General features: G+C 37.2%; 2 protein-coding genes across 12 annotated transcripts in view; both read right to left on the bottom strand.

The window, feature by feature from the left end:
* Positions 1-19106, bottom strand: part of FAM172A (family with sequence similarity 172 member A) — a 428090-nt gene that overhangs the window by 120550 nt on the left and 288434 nt on the right. The window contains exon 11 of one of the 10 annotated variants that reach the window (XM_033401185.2): positions 18518-18678. The exons of the other annotated variants lie outside the window; for them this stretch is intronic. Within the exon in view, the coding sequence (XP_033257076.1) occupies positions 18533-18678 (146 nt within the window). The 3' untranslated portion in view covers positions 18518-18532. Of the gene's footprint in view, positions 1-18517; positions 18679-19106 lie in introns of those variants that run through there. 10 annotated transcript variants of the gene reach the window in all.
* The window catches only part of POU5F2 (POU domain class 5, transcription factor 2), a 142498-nt gene that overhangs the window by 22338 nt on the left and 101054 nt on the right, over positions 1-19106 (bottom strand). The window contains exon 1 of one of the 2 annotated variants that reach the window (XM_049708436.1): positions 2629-5384. The exons of the other annotated variant lie outside the window; for it this stretch is intronic. The gene's annotated coding sequence lies outside the window, so the exon portion shown is untranslated. Of the gene's footprint in view, positions 1-2628; positions 5385-19106 lie in introns of those variants that run through there. 2 annotated transcript variants of the gene reach the window in all.

Genomic DNA, 19106 nt, shown 5'->3' with positions numbered 1-19106 from the left:
TCATCTAAGTGATCTCCAGAGATGGGTGTGAGCCATGGCTATCAGTGTGGACACTGGAGATGGGCATGAAAAGCTAAGGCTGCTGCTGCAGCCACCAACAAGAAGCCTGTGTGTAAGCACAGGTCACTATCCACACCTCCTCTCCGGGAGCCTGTGCAGCCTGCCACTGTCAAGTCCCATGATCCAGGGACAACTTCCCCAGGGGAACACATGGTGCACCTCAGGCTGTTGCAACGTCACACCGGCCTCTGCCACCGCAGGCTCGCCCCAAGTTCCATATCCCTCCCTCCACCCCTGGCCTGAGTTAGCCACAGCCCCCTAATCAGCTGCTACTTTAACCCCGTTCTGTCTCAGCAAAGAACAGACACCCTCAGGCAACCTACACACAGAGACGGGGCCAAATCCAAAGCTGAACCCCAGGATCTGTGCGAACAAAGAAGAGAAAGGGAAATCTCTCCCAGCAGCCTCAGGAGCAGCAGATTAAATCTCCACAATCAAGTTGATGTACCCTGCATCTGTGGAATACCTGAACAGACAACGAATCATCCCCAAATTAAGGCAATGGACTTTGGGAGCAACTGTAGACTTGGAGTTTGCTTTCTGCATCTAATTTGTTTCTGGTTTGATGTTTATCTTAATTTAGTATTTAGAGTTTATTATCACTGGTAGATTTGTTTACGGATTTGGTTGCTCTCTTCCTTTTTTTCTTTTTATATATTTTTTTTTTCCTTTTTCTCTTTTTGTCAGTGTGTATGTGTATGCTTCTTTGTGTGATTTTGTCTGTATAGCTTTGCTTTTACCATTTGTCCTAGGGTTCTGTCTTTTTTTTTTTTTTTTTTAGTATAGTTTTTAGCACTTGTTATCATTGGTAGCTTTGTTTTTTGGTTTGGTTGCTATCGTCTTTCCTTTTTTGTCCTTTTTTATTAATTCTAATTTTTAAATTTTTAATAATTTTTAAAAGAATTTATTTTAATAATTTAATTTCTTTCTTTCTTTCTTTTTTTCTTGCTTTTCTTTTGAGCTGTGTGGCTGACAGGGTCTTGGTGCTCAGGCTGGGTGTCAGGCCTGTGCCTCTGAGGTGGGAGAGCCAGGTTCAGGACATTGGTCCACCAGAGATCTCCCGGCTCGATGTAATATCAAATGGCGAAAGCTCTCCCAGATATCTCCATCTCAATGCTAAGACCCAGCTCCACTCAACAACCAGCAAGCTACAGTGCTGGACACCCTATGCCAAACAACTAGCAAGACAGGAACACAACCCCACCCATTAGCAGAGAGGCTGCCTGAAATCATAATAAGGTCACAGACACTCCAAAATATACCACTGAACACGGGACTGACCACCAGAAAGACAAGATACAGTCTCATCCACCAGAACACAGTCACCAGTTCCCTCTACCAGGAAGCCTACACAAGCCACTGAAACAACCTTACCCACTGGGGGGAGACACCAAAAACAGTGGGAACTATGAACCTTCATCCTGCAAAAAGGAGACACCAAACACAGTAAGTTAAGCAAAATGAGAAGACAGAGAAACACACAGGAGATGAAGGAGCAAGGTAAAAATCTACCAGACCAAACAAATGAAGAGGAAATAGGCAGTATACCTGAAAGAGAATTCAGAGTAATGATAGTAAAGATGAAATAAAATCTTGGAAATAGAATGGAGAAAATACAAGAAACATTTAACAAGGACCTAGAAGAACTAAAGGGCAAACAAACAATGATGAACGACACGATAATTGAAATTAAAAATTCTCTAGAAGGAATCAATAGCAGAATAACTGAGGCAAAAGAACGGATAAGTGACCTGGAAGATAAAATAGTGGAAATAACTGCCACAGAGCAGAATAAAGAAAAAAGAATGAAAAGAATTGAGGACAGTCTCGGAGACCTTTGGGACAACATTAAACGCACCAACATTCGAATTATAGGGGTCCCAGAAGAAGAAGAGAGAAAGAAAGGGACTGAAAAAATATTTGAAGAGATTATAGCTGAAAACTTCCCTAATATGGGAAAGGAAATAGTCAATCAAGTCCAGGAAGTGCAGAGAGTCCCATACAAGATAAATCCAAGGAGGAACACGACAAGACACATACTAATCAAACTATCAAAAATTAAATACAAAGAAAAAATATTAAAAGCAGCAAGGGAAAAACAACAAATAACATACAAGGGAATCCCCATAAGGTTAACAGCTGATCCTTCAGCAGAAACTCTGTAAGCCAGAGGGAAGTGGCAGGACATATTAAAGTGATGAAAGGGAAAAACCTACAACCAAGATTACTCTACACAGCAAGAATCTCATTCAGATTTGATGGAGAAATTAAAATCTTTACTGACAACCAAAAACTAAGAGAATTCAGCACAACCAAACCAGCTTTACAACAAATGCTAAAGGAACTTCTCTAGGCAGGAAACACAAGAGAAGGAAAAGACTTACTATAACAAACCCAAAACAATTAAGAAAATGGTAATAGGCACATACATAATGATAACTACCTTAAACATAAATGGATTAAATGCTCCCACCAAAAGACATACACTGGCTGAATGGATACAAAAACATGACTTGTATATACGCTGTCTACAAGAGACCCACTTCAGACCTAGGGACACATACAGACTGAAAGTGAGGGGATGGAAAAAGATATTCCATGCAAAGGGAAATCAAAAGAAAGCTGGAGTAGCAATCCTCATATCAGACAAAATAGACTTTAAAATAAAGATTATTACAAGAGACAAAGAAGGACACTACATAATGATTAAGAGATCAATCCAAGAAGAAGACAGAACAATTGTAAACATTTCTGCACCCAACATAGCAGCACCTCAATACATAAGGCAAATGCTAACAGCCATAAAAGGGGAAATGACAGTAACACAATCATAGTAGCGGACTTTATCACCCCACTTTCCCCAATGGACAGATCACCCAAAATGAAAATATATACGAAACACAAGCTTTAAATGAAATATTAAACAAGATGGACTTAATTGATATTTATAGGACATTCCATCCAAAAACAACAGAATACACTTGCTTCTTAAGTGCTCATGGAACGTTCCCCAGGATAGATCATATATTGGGTCACAAATCAAGCCTTGGTAAATTCAAGAAACTTGAAATCTATCAAGTATCTTTTCCGACCACAACACTATGAGATTAGATATCAATTACAGGAAAAAAATCTGTAAACAAAATACAAAAACATGGAGGCTAAACAACACATAACTCAATAACCAAGAGATCACTGAAGAAATCAAAGAGGAAATAAGAAAAACCTAGAAACAAATGACAATGAAAACACAACAACCCAAAACCTATGGGATGTAGCAAAAGCAGTTCTAAGAGGGAAGTTTATAGCAATACAATCCTACCTCAAGAAACAAATAACACCTCAAAGAAAAAACCTAACCTTACACCTAAAGCAATTAAAGAAGAACAAAAAAACCCCAAAGTTAGCAGAAGGAAAGAAATCATAAAGATCAGATCAGAAATAAATGAAAAAGAAATGAAGGAAATGATAGCAAAGATCAATAAAACTAAAAGCTGTTTCTTTGAGAAGATAAACAAAATTGATAAACCATTAGCCAGACTCATCAAAAAAAAAAAAAAAGGGAGAAGACTTAAATCAATAGGATTAGAAATGCAAAAGGAGAAGTAACAATGGACACTGCAGAAATACCAAGGATCATTAGAGATCACTACAAGCAACTATATGCCAATAAAATGGACAACCTGGAAAAAATGGACAAATTCTAAGAAAAGCACAACCTTCCGAGACTGAACCAGGAGGAAATAGAAAATATAAACAGACCAATCACAAGCACTGAAATTGAAACTGTGATTAAAAATCTTCCAACAAACAAAAACCCAGGACCAGATGGCTTCACAGGCGAATTCTACCAAACCTTTAGAGAAGAGCTAACGCCTATCCTTCTCAAATGCTTCCAAAATATAGCAGAGGGAAGAATACTCTCAAACTCATTCTATGAGGCCACCATCACCCTGATACCAAAACTAGACAAAGACATCACAAAGAAAGAAAACTACAGGCCAATATCACTGATGAACATAGATGCAAAAATCCACAACTAAATACTAGCAAACAGAATCCAACAGCACATTAAAAGGATCGTACACCATGATCAAGTGGGGTTTATCCCAGGAATGCAAGGATCCTTCAATATATGCAAATCAAGCAATGTGATAAACCATATTAACAAACTGAAGGAGGAAAACCATATGATCATCTCAATCGATGCAGAGAAATCTTTTAACAAGATTCAATACCCATTTATGATAAAAACCCTCCAGAAAGTAGGCATAGAGGGAACTTACCTCAACATAATAAAGGACATATATGACAAACCCACAGGCAACATCATTCTCAATGGTAAAAAAACTGAAACCATTTCCTCTAAGATCAGGAACCAGACAAGGGTGTCCATTCTCACCACTATTATTCAACATAGTTTTGGAATTTTAGCTACAGCAATCAGAGAAGAAAAAGAAATAAAAGGAATCCAAATAGGAAAAGAAGTAAAGCTATCATTGTTTGCAGATGACATGATACTATACATAGAGAATCCTAAAGATGCTACCAGAAAACTACTAGAGGTAATAAATGAATTTGGTAAAGTAGCAGGATACAAAATTAATGCACAGAAATCTCTGGCATTCCTAAACTCTAATGATGAAAAATCTGAAAGAGAAATTAAGGAAACACTCCCATGTACCATTTCAACAAAAATAATAAAATACCTAGGATAAACCTACCTAAGGAGAAAAAAGACCTGTATGCAGAAAACTATAAGACACTGAAGAAAGAAATTAAAGATGATACAAAGAGATGGAGAGATATACCATGTTCTTGGATTGGAAGAATCAACATTGTGAAAATGACTCTACTACACAAAGCAATCTACAGATTCAATGCAATCCCTATCAAACTACCACTGGCATTTTTCACAGAACTAGAACAAAAAAATTCACAATTTGTATGGAAACACAAAAGACCCTGAATAGCCAAAGCAGTCTTGAGAAAGAAACACAGAGCTGGAGGAATGAGCCTCTCTGACTTCAGACTATACTACAAAGCTACAGTAATCAAGACAGTATGGTACTTGCACAAAAACAGAAATATAGATCAATGGAACAGGATAGAAAGCCCACAGATAAACCCACGCACATATGGTCACCTTATCTTTCATAAAGGAGGCAAGAATATGCAATGGAGAAAAGACAGCCTCTGCATTAAGTGGTGCTGGGAAAACTGGACAGCTACATGTAAAAAAATGAAATTAGAACACTGCCTAATACCATACACAAAAATAAGCTCAAAATGGATTCAAGACCTAAATGTAAGCCCAGACACTATAAAACTCTGAGAGGAAAACATAGGCAGAACACTCTATGACATAAATCACAGCAAGATCCTTTTGGACCCACAAATGGGACCTAATGAAGCTTCCAAGCTTTTGCACAGCGAAGGAAACCATAAACAAGACCAAAAGACAACCCTCAGAATGGGAGAAAATATTTGCAAATGAGGCAACTGACAAAGGATTAATCTCCAAAATATACAAGCAACTCATGCAGCTCAATATCAATAAAACAAACAACCCAATCCAAAATGGGCAGAAGACCTAAGTAGACATTTCTCCAAAGAAGATATACAGATTGCCAACAAATACATGAAAGGATGCTCAACAACACTAATAATTAGAGAAATGCAAATCAAAACTACAAGGAGGTATCACCTCACACCAGTCAGAATGGCCATCATCAAAAAATCTAGAAACAGTAAATGCTGGAGAGGGTGTGGAGAAGAGGGCACCCTCTTGCACTGTTGGTGGGAATGTAAATGTAAATTGATACAGTCACTATGGAGAACAGTATGGAGGTTCCTTAAAAAACTAAAAATAGAATTACCATATGACCCACAATCCCACTACTGGGCATATACTCAGAGAAAACCATAATTCGAAAAGATACATGCACCCCAATGTTCACGGCAGCACTACTTACAACAGCCAGGACATGGAAGCAACCTAAATGTCCATCAACAGAGGAATGGATAAAGAAGATGTGGTACACGTATACAATGGATTATTACTCAGCCATAAAAAGGAATGAAATTGGGTCATTTGTAGAGATGTGGATGGACCTAGAGACTGTCATACAGAGGGAAGTAAGTCAGAAAGAGAAAAACAAGTAGTGTATATTAACACATATATGTGGACTCTGGAAAAATGGTATAGATCATCTTATTTGCAAAGCAGAAATAGAGACACAGATATAGAGAACAAATGTATGGATACCAAGGGGGAAAGGGGGTGGGGTGGGAGGAACTGGTTGATTGGGATTGACGTATATACACTATTGTTACTAAGTATAAGACAGATAACTAATGAGAACATACTGTATACCACAGGGAACTCTACTTAATGCACTGTGATGACCTAAATGGGAAGGAAATCCAAAAAAGAGGGGCTATGTGTGTCTGTATAACTGATTCATCTTGCTGTACAGTAGAAACACAACATTGTAAAGCAACTATACTCCCATAAAAATTAATTTAAAAGAAAGACAAAGTGAGACACTGAAGATAAGTTAGGCCGTTAAGAAAACTCGGTAAGTGTAGATAAGGTACATACAGTAAGAACATTAAAGTTGTAACAAATTGGAAAAAGAGTTAGTCACATCAGTGTAGTCACTGGAAAGAATAATTTATTACTCTATGAGATAAATTCACAAAATACATAAAATAGCACTGTTCTGTAAAGGAGATAAGACAGGACAGCTATTTGTGAATAACGACATGCTTTTACTTATCAAATACGTAGAGAAAAACTAGAATGTAGCATATTGCCAACATAAAATTTCCTTGATTTTCTTAATTTCAGATTAAGATGATGAAGGACTTTTTGTTGTTGTTGTTACTTCATTTTGTTGCTGTTCTTTTTGTTATTGTAAAAAATGACTCTGCTGTGATATAATTGCTGCTTAGAAATAACAGCTCGTGACACAAATATGACACAACCCACATAATCAGACTACAAAGAGCTTTAGAGTATAGAGAGAAAAACCTTTCCATTTTATTTTGTAGATCTGTGATATTCATGACCAATGAACTTCCTGTGCCATAAAATAATACTAAGTATAAAAACCCTACCGCCTTCACCAGAAGCCTTAAAGATTTACGATATCTGTATAAGGCAGGAAGAGTGGTTGAGTTGAGCAAGGTTGAGTTGAAAGGCATTATGGTGATGAGTCAGGTATATTCAAAGATAGTCACAAGTAGATAAAGTTGAACGGTTCTTGTTATGCCAAGCAGGATTTAAACAAACTTTTTAGCTGAGTTTGCCCTTGTTACAGAAGAAAAGCTTTAAGGATGTTCTTGCATTGATTACTCTAGTCAGGGCGCAGTCACCGTCTTCTGCATTCAAATTTGTACTCTGCTTACACTTTTAAGCAGGAGATACACAACTTGTTTAGTGAAAAAGTTTTCTATTACACTGCACAGTAAAATACACCTAACAGAAATGACAGCTTACGACCAATAAAAGCAGTAATTTAGGATGTGACATGGGCTCAGAGAAGTAAATGAGAAGTAGAACAGAATTTTTGTTTATAGGATGCAATTCTTTTAGGTGCTGTGAGAATTATTTTTTGTTAAGTAGATTCCAAATTAGTTGATTTTGGTGCCATTATCATCATTAAGTTTGGGGCCTCTGTGAATGTCCCTGGAATCTCTCTAAGAAACTATGAACTGAAGTAAAACAAATAGGGTGGTAGAATTTCTTGTAGTAATTTAAATTCAAGAATGACACTTGTCTTTTATGATTGACAGAAAAGTAGATGAAACACAAGGAAGAAACTGATGAATTTATAGAAGTTTCTCATAAGGATATGTTCTAGGCAGGGGTCATCTGAAAGGAAGACAATGTGTGAAAGAGCCGATAGGCTTTCAGGGAGAGTGTGGAAGAACAGGACGCTAGCAGGAAGGAGAGTGAAAGGGAAAGGGTCAGTGTGGAATTTAAGTAAACTGGAAGAGTGAAATAGGGAGAATGCTGAAGCACAGGAAAATTGAGGAGTTTAAAGACCGTACTTCTGTAGAAGATGTACTGGGAGGCTCTGAGACTCATGACGAGACATAACTAGAATCAGGACTTAGATAATCTAGAAAATAGAAAGAAGCAGGAGAGAAATGACAGAAAGTTTTTAACTCTCAAATATTGAAAAGCAAAGAACAATTTCTCTAAAACTATGGTACTTGATTGTTGGGTAAAATAATTTCTAATAATAATAACAGGAAGTTCTTGCTTTGCACGGTAGTGTGGGACTATACAGAGGACCATACAAGCTGAAATCAGGCAAAGTGATCATAATAATCAATGAAAAAAAACTACAGTTGTTCCATGACCTTTTTTTTGTCAAAACATTAAAAGTCTTCTTACTGTCAGCTAAAAATGAATAGGGTTGGGGAATGAAAAAAAGAGTAAGACTAATTGTACTTACTACATTACACTTCATCTTTAAAACATTAGAAACAATGAAAATTAAGATGCTTTATTTCTTTGTAAAAAACTTATTAAGAGTAGCTTGAATAGTGCTTGCTTTCTTGTCATATAACTTATGATACAGTTCAAACAAATCTTTTCTATGCCTTGGCTAACTTTCACACTCCTAAGTGTGGATCAGCTTCCAACATTTTACCCTTCAAGCTTCCAATGTCATGAAATATCTCTGAGAGTTCATTTGATGTGAAGTGTTTTTTTTGCCAGTATCACTTCCTCTGGGACATCTTCATCTTTTCGTCACAGTGCTTTCCAATTTCACTTCCAGCATTTCATGTGTTTGCTTCACTTTCATCTTTGTTGGCCAGATCTCTCTTCTGACCATCCTTTTTTTTTTTTTTTTTGCGGTACGCTGGCCTCTCACTGTTGTGGCCTCTCCCGTTGTGGAGCACAGGCTCCGGACGCGCAGGCTCAGCGGCCACGGCTCACAGGCCTAGCCGCTCTGCGGCATGTGGGATCTTCCCGGACCGGGGCATGAACCTGTGTCCCTTGCCTCGGCAGGCAGACTCTCAACCACTGCGCCACCAGGGAAGCCCCCTGACCATCCATTTTTATAAATACAGATAGTGCTACTGTGTATGAACTGAATAACAGATATGCAGTGTTTGGTCAGTGACAGATTTTGAAAAAAGGGATATAATTGGTCATTGATCATGATGTGCATCTGTTTATTTACATAGACAGTTGTACTTAATGCAATTACTAATAGTTAATATATTGTGGTAACTGAAATTTTGAACCTTGTTTTGGGGGGTTTGGTGTTATTTAACTAAACTATGGTAACTGAAATTTGTGTATATTAGAACGGTGCAAAGCAAGGACCACCTGTATTCATTGAGTTGTAACCATATGCCAGGTACTATTTTAACAGTCCCGTATGGATTATTTCACTTAATTCTGACCATAACCCAATAAGACTGTACTAGCATTATCCTCATTTTATACAGAGTATGACTATAGATCTTCGTCTGGCCATATTATAGAATTAATTCTCCACACATTTAGGAGGATACAAATTTCTCACAGTCATGTTAAATCCAAAGCTCTTCTTCATAAATGCTGACTTAATACCATTAAAGAGTTTGAAATGACAAGTAACACATTCATTTGAAATGTATAGCTAGAGTAAAAAGTCAGGGTCTTATAATAGTAGGGAAGGAAGGTGGACACTTTGAGAAGATGCACTAGCTCTTAGATAGTAGTGGGGTACCATTTAATAAAGTGAGCTGTTAGTGAACTAAGAGTTACATTTGGGTCCTGAAGGAGTTCATAAGTCCTTAACCTTCCTCTTCACCTCACCTATTTCAACGATCAACCTGTGATTAGGAACCAAGAGAATCTCTGCAATTGATAAAAGACTTTTTTCCTAGGAGACTGTGAGTTCCTTGAGGGGCAAGAGTGATATCTAGCAATCTTATTTATTTATTTTATTTTTGGCTGCGTTGGGTCTTCGTTGCTGTGCGTGGGCTTTCTCTAGTTGCAGAGAGCGGGGGCTACTCTTCGTTGCAGTGTGCGGGCTTCTCACTGTGGTGGCATCTCTTGTTGCGGAGCATGGGCTCTAGGCACGCGGGCTTCAGTAGTTGTGGCTCGCGGGCTCTAGAGCGCAGGCTCAGTAGTTGTGGCGCACGGGCTTAGCTGCTCCGCGGCATGTGGGATCTTCCCGGACCAGGGCTCGAACCCGTGTCCCCTGCATTGGTAGGCGGATTCTCAACCACTGCACCACCAGGGAAGCCCCTCTAGCAATCTTTAGAGTCTAAACTAGTGCCTAGTACATATTAAGTACTCAATAAATCTTTGTACAATTAAGGAATAAATATTTACAGTTAGTTTCTTACCCCAAGAGAACCAAGAATAACTCAAGTTTGAAGTAAGACATGGGATTAGGCTCTAATTTCAGGGGAAATTAATTAAGTCAACAACTAATCAATTGGTAAAAATAATTAAATTTGGATTTTCTAAAATTTAAGCTTTGCTGCCAGTGTTGATTTTATATGCTTGATATTATTTCTGAAGAAAAGCAAAACCAAGTAATGCTGAGGGATTATTCCTTCAAAAGAGAAGTGCTATAAAAATCTAAACTACAATGGTTATGGAAAACTATACTTTTTACTATAAAATTCAACCTGCATATCATCTAGTTCCACAAATAGCTTTCCCACATATTGGTTATATTTAATCACTTGTATCTGTGGCCTTAAATTAACAATGTCTTATTTTAAATTTAATCACTATTCTTCTGGAAACTAAGCAGGAAAGGTGTGGCTACTTTGCCACACAAATTAAAATGGAAAGAAGACTCAATTTCTTTGAAGGCAATTTATTAAAAGGAAATTAAAAGTAAAAACTTCACTTTGCTCTTTTAAAATGTCTAAAACTAGCTAAAAACAAAAGAATCTCTAAGCCAATACTGATTTTAGAAAGTTATTAGAAAATTTCAATTTAGGGTCTCTTACAAAAGTCTCACTTATAAAGATCATTGCTATACAAAGCTTAAAATGATATATATGTTTATTTGCCCAAAATTTTAAACAAATAACTTCTATAGTACTTTAGAAATTAAGAAATTATGCAAAATAACTGAATTTTGTCAAGGATTGTACCATGAGATTATTCAAAACATGCATAAACTAGCTGGTACATGATTTCTTTATTTATTGGTATAACATATTGAATACTTGGGATGAAATATGTATGGTTGAAGGGGATATTATGATAGAGATAATATGAATGGAAATACTAATAACAGTTCTCAAAGAATATTTAGACATCATATATCAGTTAAACCAATGTCAATACCTAAAAGCTGAAGTCATTGATCAAATTATCTTTAAAATATTTTTCATTAAATAAAACTACTTTCCTTTAAAGAAGGACTATATTTTAAGAACTATGATGAGACAAAATCTTTTAAAAATATACCCCTGCTTTAAAGTGCTGATAATCAACTTAGAACATCTTAGGATTTTACAAATGGTAAATACTTGACCTATCTATGGTGCCTAATGTTCTCTTTGCATTTTCATTTCAGTAACACAGAATATTTAGTTTAGAAGTTCTGAATCACTACTAGAAAGCAATGCAGTTTCTCTGAGAAGGGGTATGTTTTGGGGGTATTTTTGCCAGCAGACAGATTTATCGCTGGTGACTTGATGTCTGTCTGTGACAAGACAGAGCAGGCAGGGAGGGTGTAGATGGGAGGCACATATCACACGGCTGGTCAAAGAGAAGTGAAGGGCAGTGGACCCAGGCAAACCACACAGGTCAGGAAGGGGCAGGCAGAGATGGTGGGCTGGGGGAGATGTGATTCCATAGGCTGCAGGACAAAGAGTCTCTAGGTGGGGGACAATGAAGCCAGGGAGACACAGAAGACAAAAATTATAAGAAAAGAACCACATATAGAGACTAAACGAGATGACAGAGGGAGAGTCGGAGAGCAATATACAGACCCGGGGAGAGCCATCCAGAGCACTGACCCAGACAGCTGACAGAGGAAAGGAGAAAAAGAGGACAAGTGAAGCACAGACAGCCATGGAAGGGGAGATCAACTTAATATCTGTTTAAAAAGAATGAAGATCTCTGTCTTAGGTATCACTGGTCCCGACTTACTTTTCTAACAACTAGGGACATAGCACTAAGAGCCATGAGACACTGCTATGGGGACTGTAAAAAAAATATCTCTCACAAATTAACGCATAACTTAAACAATTTTCAAGTACAAATATAAATTCATATTATTTGGTTATTTATCCAAAAGCATTCCAAAATAATTAAAAACTTTTTATCTTTAAAGGGAAAAGTTAGCTCAGTAAAAGGAGAGTTGCCACCTTTACTGCCAAATTCTTTGACGAATTTTTCACAAATTGGTTCAGAAAGCTGTAAAAAACATGGTGGCTATTTTTAATTTTTTTTTAAAGTGAGATTTCTGGAGTGAGACTACTTTTCACTGTGATTACTGGAAAACTGGAAAAGTCAAAAATCACAGGATAATATTGGACCTGATTAAGTATATATATATAATCAGGGCAAATATTGGTGATCTACATAAATATCATTCGTATAGTTAGATCATTTTAAATGAGTATTTGATCAGTTATTTCCCCAAAGTGCCTGATTCCAGCTAATTACAATGAATAATTCGCTGAAAACACAAGAATTTCTAGTGGTCAACTTTCAGAACACTCATCCCTGATATTAACTAATAATTATAAGGTAGCACAGAACAATGAATAGGGAGACTAACCTATGAATAACAGCTACAGTAATGAACAAAAACTGCCTGAAAAGTGCTATTTAGTTAATGAAAACACCACTTAAAGAATTAGAATGTATACCCTTTGAATGGAAGAAAGAGGAGTGCTAGAATTCTTGAGCAGTACATGTAGTCAAAAGTGGTACAGTATCATATATGCTAAGATGTCTTGAATTTTAAAGTCTATTTACAAGGCAAAGTATAGATTTTCAATTACCTAATTAATCTGAGCTATGTCTAAAAACATACTAGACAACTCAATTTGTCTACACATTCTGAATGAAATATTTTTCATTGGTATCTTTAGAAGGAAGTGATTATTCACTAATAAAGAAAAGATATAACTCCTTAGTGTCATTTCCTCAAGATATGTTTTCAGCAATAAAGTGAAGTGAATATTTAGCAAATATTCAGTATTTTAGTCAGTGTAAACAGTCAGTCTGGATTATTTAAGCAAAGAAAAATTAGGGTTCCATTAATGGCCCCTTTCTATATCCAGAATAAGACAGGATCATCTAAATACAGTAAGTTTTCAAGTTTAATTCTTATCTCCTAAGATATCTACCTTGGTTCTTTTTTTCCCCCTTTTTCTTTTCTTCTTTTTTTTTTAAACCATTTATACTGTTAATTTTCTAAATTTTACACAGATTTACATCAAGTGTTCTAAGTAAGCTGAAATAAAAAAGAAAAAGCTATCTCAAGCCATGACAAAGGCAAGAAAAACTGAGATGGATACAAATTTGGGGAGGGAATATATTGACAGGAATCAGAGATCTAGACCGCATAGTTTTAATGAATCTAGGTTCATGTATTTCCTTAATGGTAGATGGAAAGAGCTTTCCATCCTGTGTGCCTGGTACAAAAGGGTCACAGGTATGTGAAAATACTCATCCTCTCACCCTTCAGGTCAGCCAGGAGGGGCTCTGTCCATTCAATTCTGGACATAAGCAACCTTCTCTTATGTCAAGGTTGCTTATGTCCAGAGTGCCATACAAATGTTATACTTTTCTGTACGTGTTGCTTAAGGAAGAGTGGAATAATTTTAATAACTTTCTGGTGACTATGCTTTACGGTTACCATAAACCTTAGAGGACTGGTAAAGTGGATCCGATGAGAAGGTCAGGTTTTCAAGAACCCAGAACAAGAGACTGCAGGGAGAACATAAGGGCGAAGATTTCAGACCTAAGTAGATACCCTGAAGTCTAGGAAAAGGATCTCTAAAGTCAGATAGGCAAATATGTACTGTCTTTACCAGTGGGAAACAGGAGAAGATCAGGACTAGAAGGAATGTCCTAGAAGTGTCATCTTCTCAGAGAGGCCTTCCCTGGCCACCTTCCTAAAAATTCGAATCTGTCCCTCCACATACACACACTTCAGGTCCTTTCTTTTGTTTTCTATTTCTCCTACCAATGACCACTATCTAACATACTACACATATACTCTCCTTACTTATCTTGTTTATTACTGTCTGTATCTCCTACTAGAATGTAAGCTCCACGTTGGGACCATTATCTGCTGTAATTCACTGCTATGTCCCTGGCATCTGCAGCAATGTCTGGTCCACACTGAATTCTTGTTGAATGAATGCATGCAGACTGAAAGCATATACCCAGACAGGCAGGGAGGGAGCACATTTGGACGGGGCTGAAAGTATGTGGGCCTGAGCAGCAGTACTTATCCACACCTAGGCCCAGTTAGAACCCACCTGGCAAAGACTGGACTGTCAGTCATAGGCCAGCCGAAGCAAGCTGTGTCCAGACTTGTAAGAAGTCAGAAGATATCAGTGCTCTATAACCTTGTCTGCTTTCAAACATTGATATTTTGCTTCCCTTTCACCCAGAAGAATGTCTGCTCATACACAGTTAAAAATTATATTTGCTATTTTGGGGAAGCAACACACCACATAAGATCATTTCTAATTTCATCTTTACTGCTACCCTAGTTTCTTTCAGCTTTGTCTCCTGATTTCTATGTCCTACTGAACATTTTTCTTTTGACTATTAGTCTTCCTTTTGATTTCTCCATTATATTTTCTGTCTTCCTGTGACTACGGTTTTGTGACCCTTACCCATGTCACAGAGAACATAGGAAAACATGAATAACTAAGTTATTTGTTGTTTAAAAATAGAATTGGAGACAAGAAAATGGAAGGGAAAATATTTCTGCAAATGCTTTTTCCATTTCTACAGGATTAAAATAATCAATAATCGCTTTTAAATAAATGACAGTTTTAAATTCTAAAATGACTAATGAGAATATATAGTGCCACATTACATTTTCACAGTGCCTTCCTCTGGATGAACTTAAAATATCCCTCCAGATACTAAAAAATTGTCCTTGTAACATTTCATAACATTTCTATAAGTGAGGCAGATATTTGCTGTTGCCATTTTATAATAAACATAAACAACCAAAATGTGGGCTATACAATAAACATATATCCTATTAACCTATTATATGTTTCTCTGAATAACATGTTTTCAATGTGCCGATTTTCACTAGTACGAAATACTATTAAAATAAAGAAGTGGGGGAACCAGTCACTTGGCACGTATTCAAGATCCCTCAAATATCCACCGTTCACTATATGTTACAATAACTGAAAAGTCAGACTTCATTTTAAGTACAATATAAGATATAATGCTGACAATTCTTAAGTGTGGAGTTGTCAAGTATTACATTTGCTTTCAAAAGAAAAATAAAAACAATGTGACTGTACTGAAAATAATTATCAGTGTATTTTAAGTACAATTAAAAAATTTTATTATACCTGCTTTTAAAATATATATGCACAGGTAAACAACATTCATAAAATAGAGCTTTTATGAGCATTAGATCTATTTTGGGGGTAAAGGGAAACATATTTAGTAATAAAGGAAAAAATTCAATATTAAATGAGTATGTATTTTTACAGGTAATTTCATTGCTTTGACCATGAAACGTCTAGTCAAAAGATAAAAAGCAAAGTATAACAAGAAAAAGAACTTCGTAATTTAGAAATCTGGAAAAAAAAAGCCTTCACTAAATTGAACAGATAGTCTGGACATCCATTACTAACCTGTGGTCAGTACACATAGAAAATTTCAAATAATCTTAACAGTTTAAATTATAGTAACAGGGTTATTAATCAGAGAATTTCAAGTCTTTCAAAGGTACTTAAACAACATTTGCCATTTCTACTTGAATTTCCTGCCATCACCTCAACTATATTATCTCAATTAAGTAGGTCATAAAACAATTTCATCATTTCTTGCCCATAATTGATTTCCCCTTCCAGCTCCCCTGTACTTCTGGTAATGACATTTTCATTATCCCAGTTACTTTTCATCGGAGCTTATCATTGTCTTCTCCCTCTCCTTAGCTTCCACATTCAATCTGTTTATCATCAAGGAGTGTAGATTCTTCCCAAGTCATATTTGTTCCAGCTCTCCTATCCTCTCTGTTCCCACTGCCACCACTCCAATTCACACCATCAACCACATATACTGGCTTTATTGTCACATCCTGCTGAGTCTACTGCCTCCGGCTTCTTGCTCCTGTTTTTTATTCATTTACTAAATTAATCTTCTTTAAAATTCCATTTTTATCACATCATAATATGTTGATCATGTCATAAAAAATGTTCAACATTTTTTTTAGGACTCTTTGAGGGAAATCACTGATTTTGATTGAAAACCTGTTCAATTTTTATAAGTAGGTATGGAAAATGCTGGGGGTACTGGCCCTAACTGTTCTCTCAATTGCTGCAACCTAGTGTTGATGCCAGATTCAAAAGGAGCAAACTACCCACTGGCAGAGGGCCAGGAAACAGTTTTTTTGGGGAAAAAAAGTCATTATAAGCTATTGTTCACTGCTATGTCCCCAGCTTCCAGAACAGCATCTGGAACATAATAATTGCTCAATAAATATTTGAGGAATAAATGGATGCAGGTTTCCCCTACTATCTGAAAGTAGAGTAACTCCTGTGAAACCTTTCGTAAGCCAAAATGATGTAAAGTGAAGAAGCAGCTACCTTAGGGCACTCTTGCTAGTGGATGCCCAAAATAAATCGAGATAAGGCACAGAGGTTTACATGCACAGTTAAGCTATGGCAACTTGATGTTGAGATGCAGAGTGTAGCTCCCAGAGAAGGAGCTTAGTGGTGCCACTCTTGCAGCTCAGGGTACTTGCTGCCTCTATAACGGCTCCCTGAAAACAAATGCTGAATGCTATTTTTGCTTTCACCTTTCTCCCTAAAAGCAAAAATCCTCTTTGGATTTCCTTCTGTTAATGAAAACAGGTACTAATGCAGGTCTTTCATAAAAGTGAAGTGGCATAAAGTAAGCTTTCACAAAGTGGGGGACAACTGTGTATGCTGCGGAGTGTACATGAAATCTCCTTTTGATTTAAGCCAAATTTGTTGGAATAAACGCCCACAGGAAATAGAAGGTTACAGAAAGTAGCAAGTTCTGTTCTACGAAAAATTTGGTCAGAGAAGAGCTGAATAGTATAAGCTTAAGTATAAGCTCAGAGAAGAGCTAACAACTTAGTATAGGATCAAATGAGTGTGATAAAGAAGAAACAATATCTTATCTTTGGTAAACTGTACCACAAAGTTTAATGAGGTAGTAGAAGAGAAAGGGTAGAAATAAATTGTCTTCAAAGAGCATTTTAATGCCTTTTTTTGAAAGAGTTGCTCTTAAACCCTAAGGTATCAGAGAAAAGAAGAAACTTACAAAGCTTTAGTCTCAAAAAAAGTTAAGGTTTCTTTCTGCTTAGGCTTGAGCGACCACCAGAGTTGAAGTAAGCCTGTTGTATTAATTATCTACTGCTGTGGAACAAGTCGTCTCCAAAATTCACAGCTTAAAACAAAACACATTTATCAGTCCCAGCACCTGCGGGTCCTGGATCTGACTGTGGCTTAGCTGGATGACTGGCTCAGGGCCTCTCACAAGGCCACAGTCAAGGTGTTGGCTGAGGCTGCAGTCATCTCAAGGCTCAACTGGGAGGGGATCCTTTTCCAAGGTCACTCTCGTGGCTGTTGGCAGCCTTCAGATCCTCACTGGCTCTCAGCCAGAGACACCGATTCCTTACCACATAGGCCTCTGCATGAGCAGCTCACAACATGGCAGCTGGCTTCCATCAGAGGGAGCAAGCAAGAGGACAAGCAATAGCCTGAGATCTGCCAGCATTCACTGGTATTACCATGCTCCCCACTATCCTTAAGCAGCAGGCTTGATAGGATGGTGGAATGACTTTTTGAACAGTTACAGTGCCTGGTTAGGTGACAACACCTTGTAGAGCTGAGACAATGTCCTCCCAGGTGCGTTATGTGCTCTACATCAGCCTTTAATATACTGTGATGTTTCTCCCAGATCTAGGAATGAGGAGTAGAAATGGGGCTGGATTCTCTTCTCATTACCCTTAGTAATCTACTAGCAAAACTACTGCTTCCCATTCCCATGACTTTAGGCTCTGTTGGTCTAAAGGTTCCATACGGAGGAATGCTTCCATGAGGTGTCACAACGATTCCAATGAACTGAAAGCTGAAACTGCCATCTTGCCACTTTGGAATCCTTATACCACTGGATTAACAAGCAACAGAGATTGTTACTATATTGGCTAGGGTGATTGATCCTGATTACTAAGGAAAAATTGAGTTGCTACTACACAATGCGGGTAAATAGGAGTGTTTGTAGTGCAGGAAATTCTCTAGGTCATCTGTTAATGTTTTCTGTGATTCGTGTCAATAGAAAACTACAATAATGTAAGTCAGGCAGGACTGCTAACAGCCCTGACCCTTCAGAAATGAAGATACAGGTCATCCCACCAGGCAAGAGAACATGACCAGTTGAGGTGTTTGCTGAAAGCAAAGAGAATATGGAATGAAGGTAGTTACACATACCAGCTACAACTACATGACCAGTTGCAAAAATAAGGAATGTAATAGTTATGAGTATTTCCTCATTTTGATATGAATATACTAAATATTTTTGTTTTCTTCTCTCTTATTCCCTTAACATCTCATGTAAGATGTGTCAATAGTAATTAGCTTTATCTCTCAGTATTTAAACTACAGGATACCAAAGATGAGAAGAATGAACTATCAGCCAAGGACAAAAAATGAGCTTTGTATCCTCCTTTTTAGTGTGTTTTCGATTGTACACGGGATAGTTGTATCATGTTAGGTGGAAGCAAGACTTCATTAATGTCTTTGTTTGGAGATTTTCTGGTTTAAGGAGATAGATATGAGTGCAAGTTGACAAGGGGTGAACTGTGGAGGCTCTGTAA

This window comes from Orcinus orca, chromosome 3 (assembly GCF_937001465.1).
Source record: "Orcinus orca chromosome 3, mOrcOrc1.1, whole genome shotgun sequence".
Taxonomy (NCBI): domain Eukaryota; kingdom Metazoa; phylum Chordata; class Mammalia; order Artiodactyla; family Delphinidae; genus Orcinus; species Orcinus orca.
The sequence above is the reverse complement of the archived record's forward strand: the minus strand, read 5'-3'. Positions and strand labels throughout refer to the sequence as shown.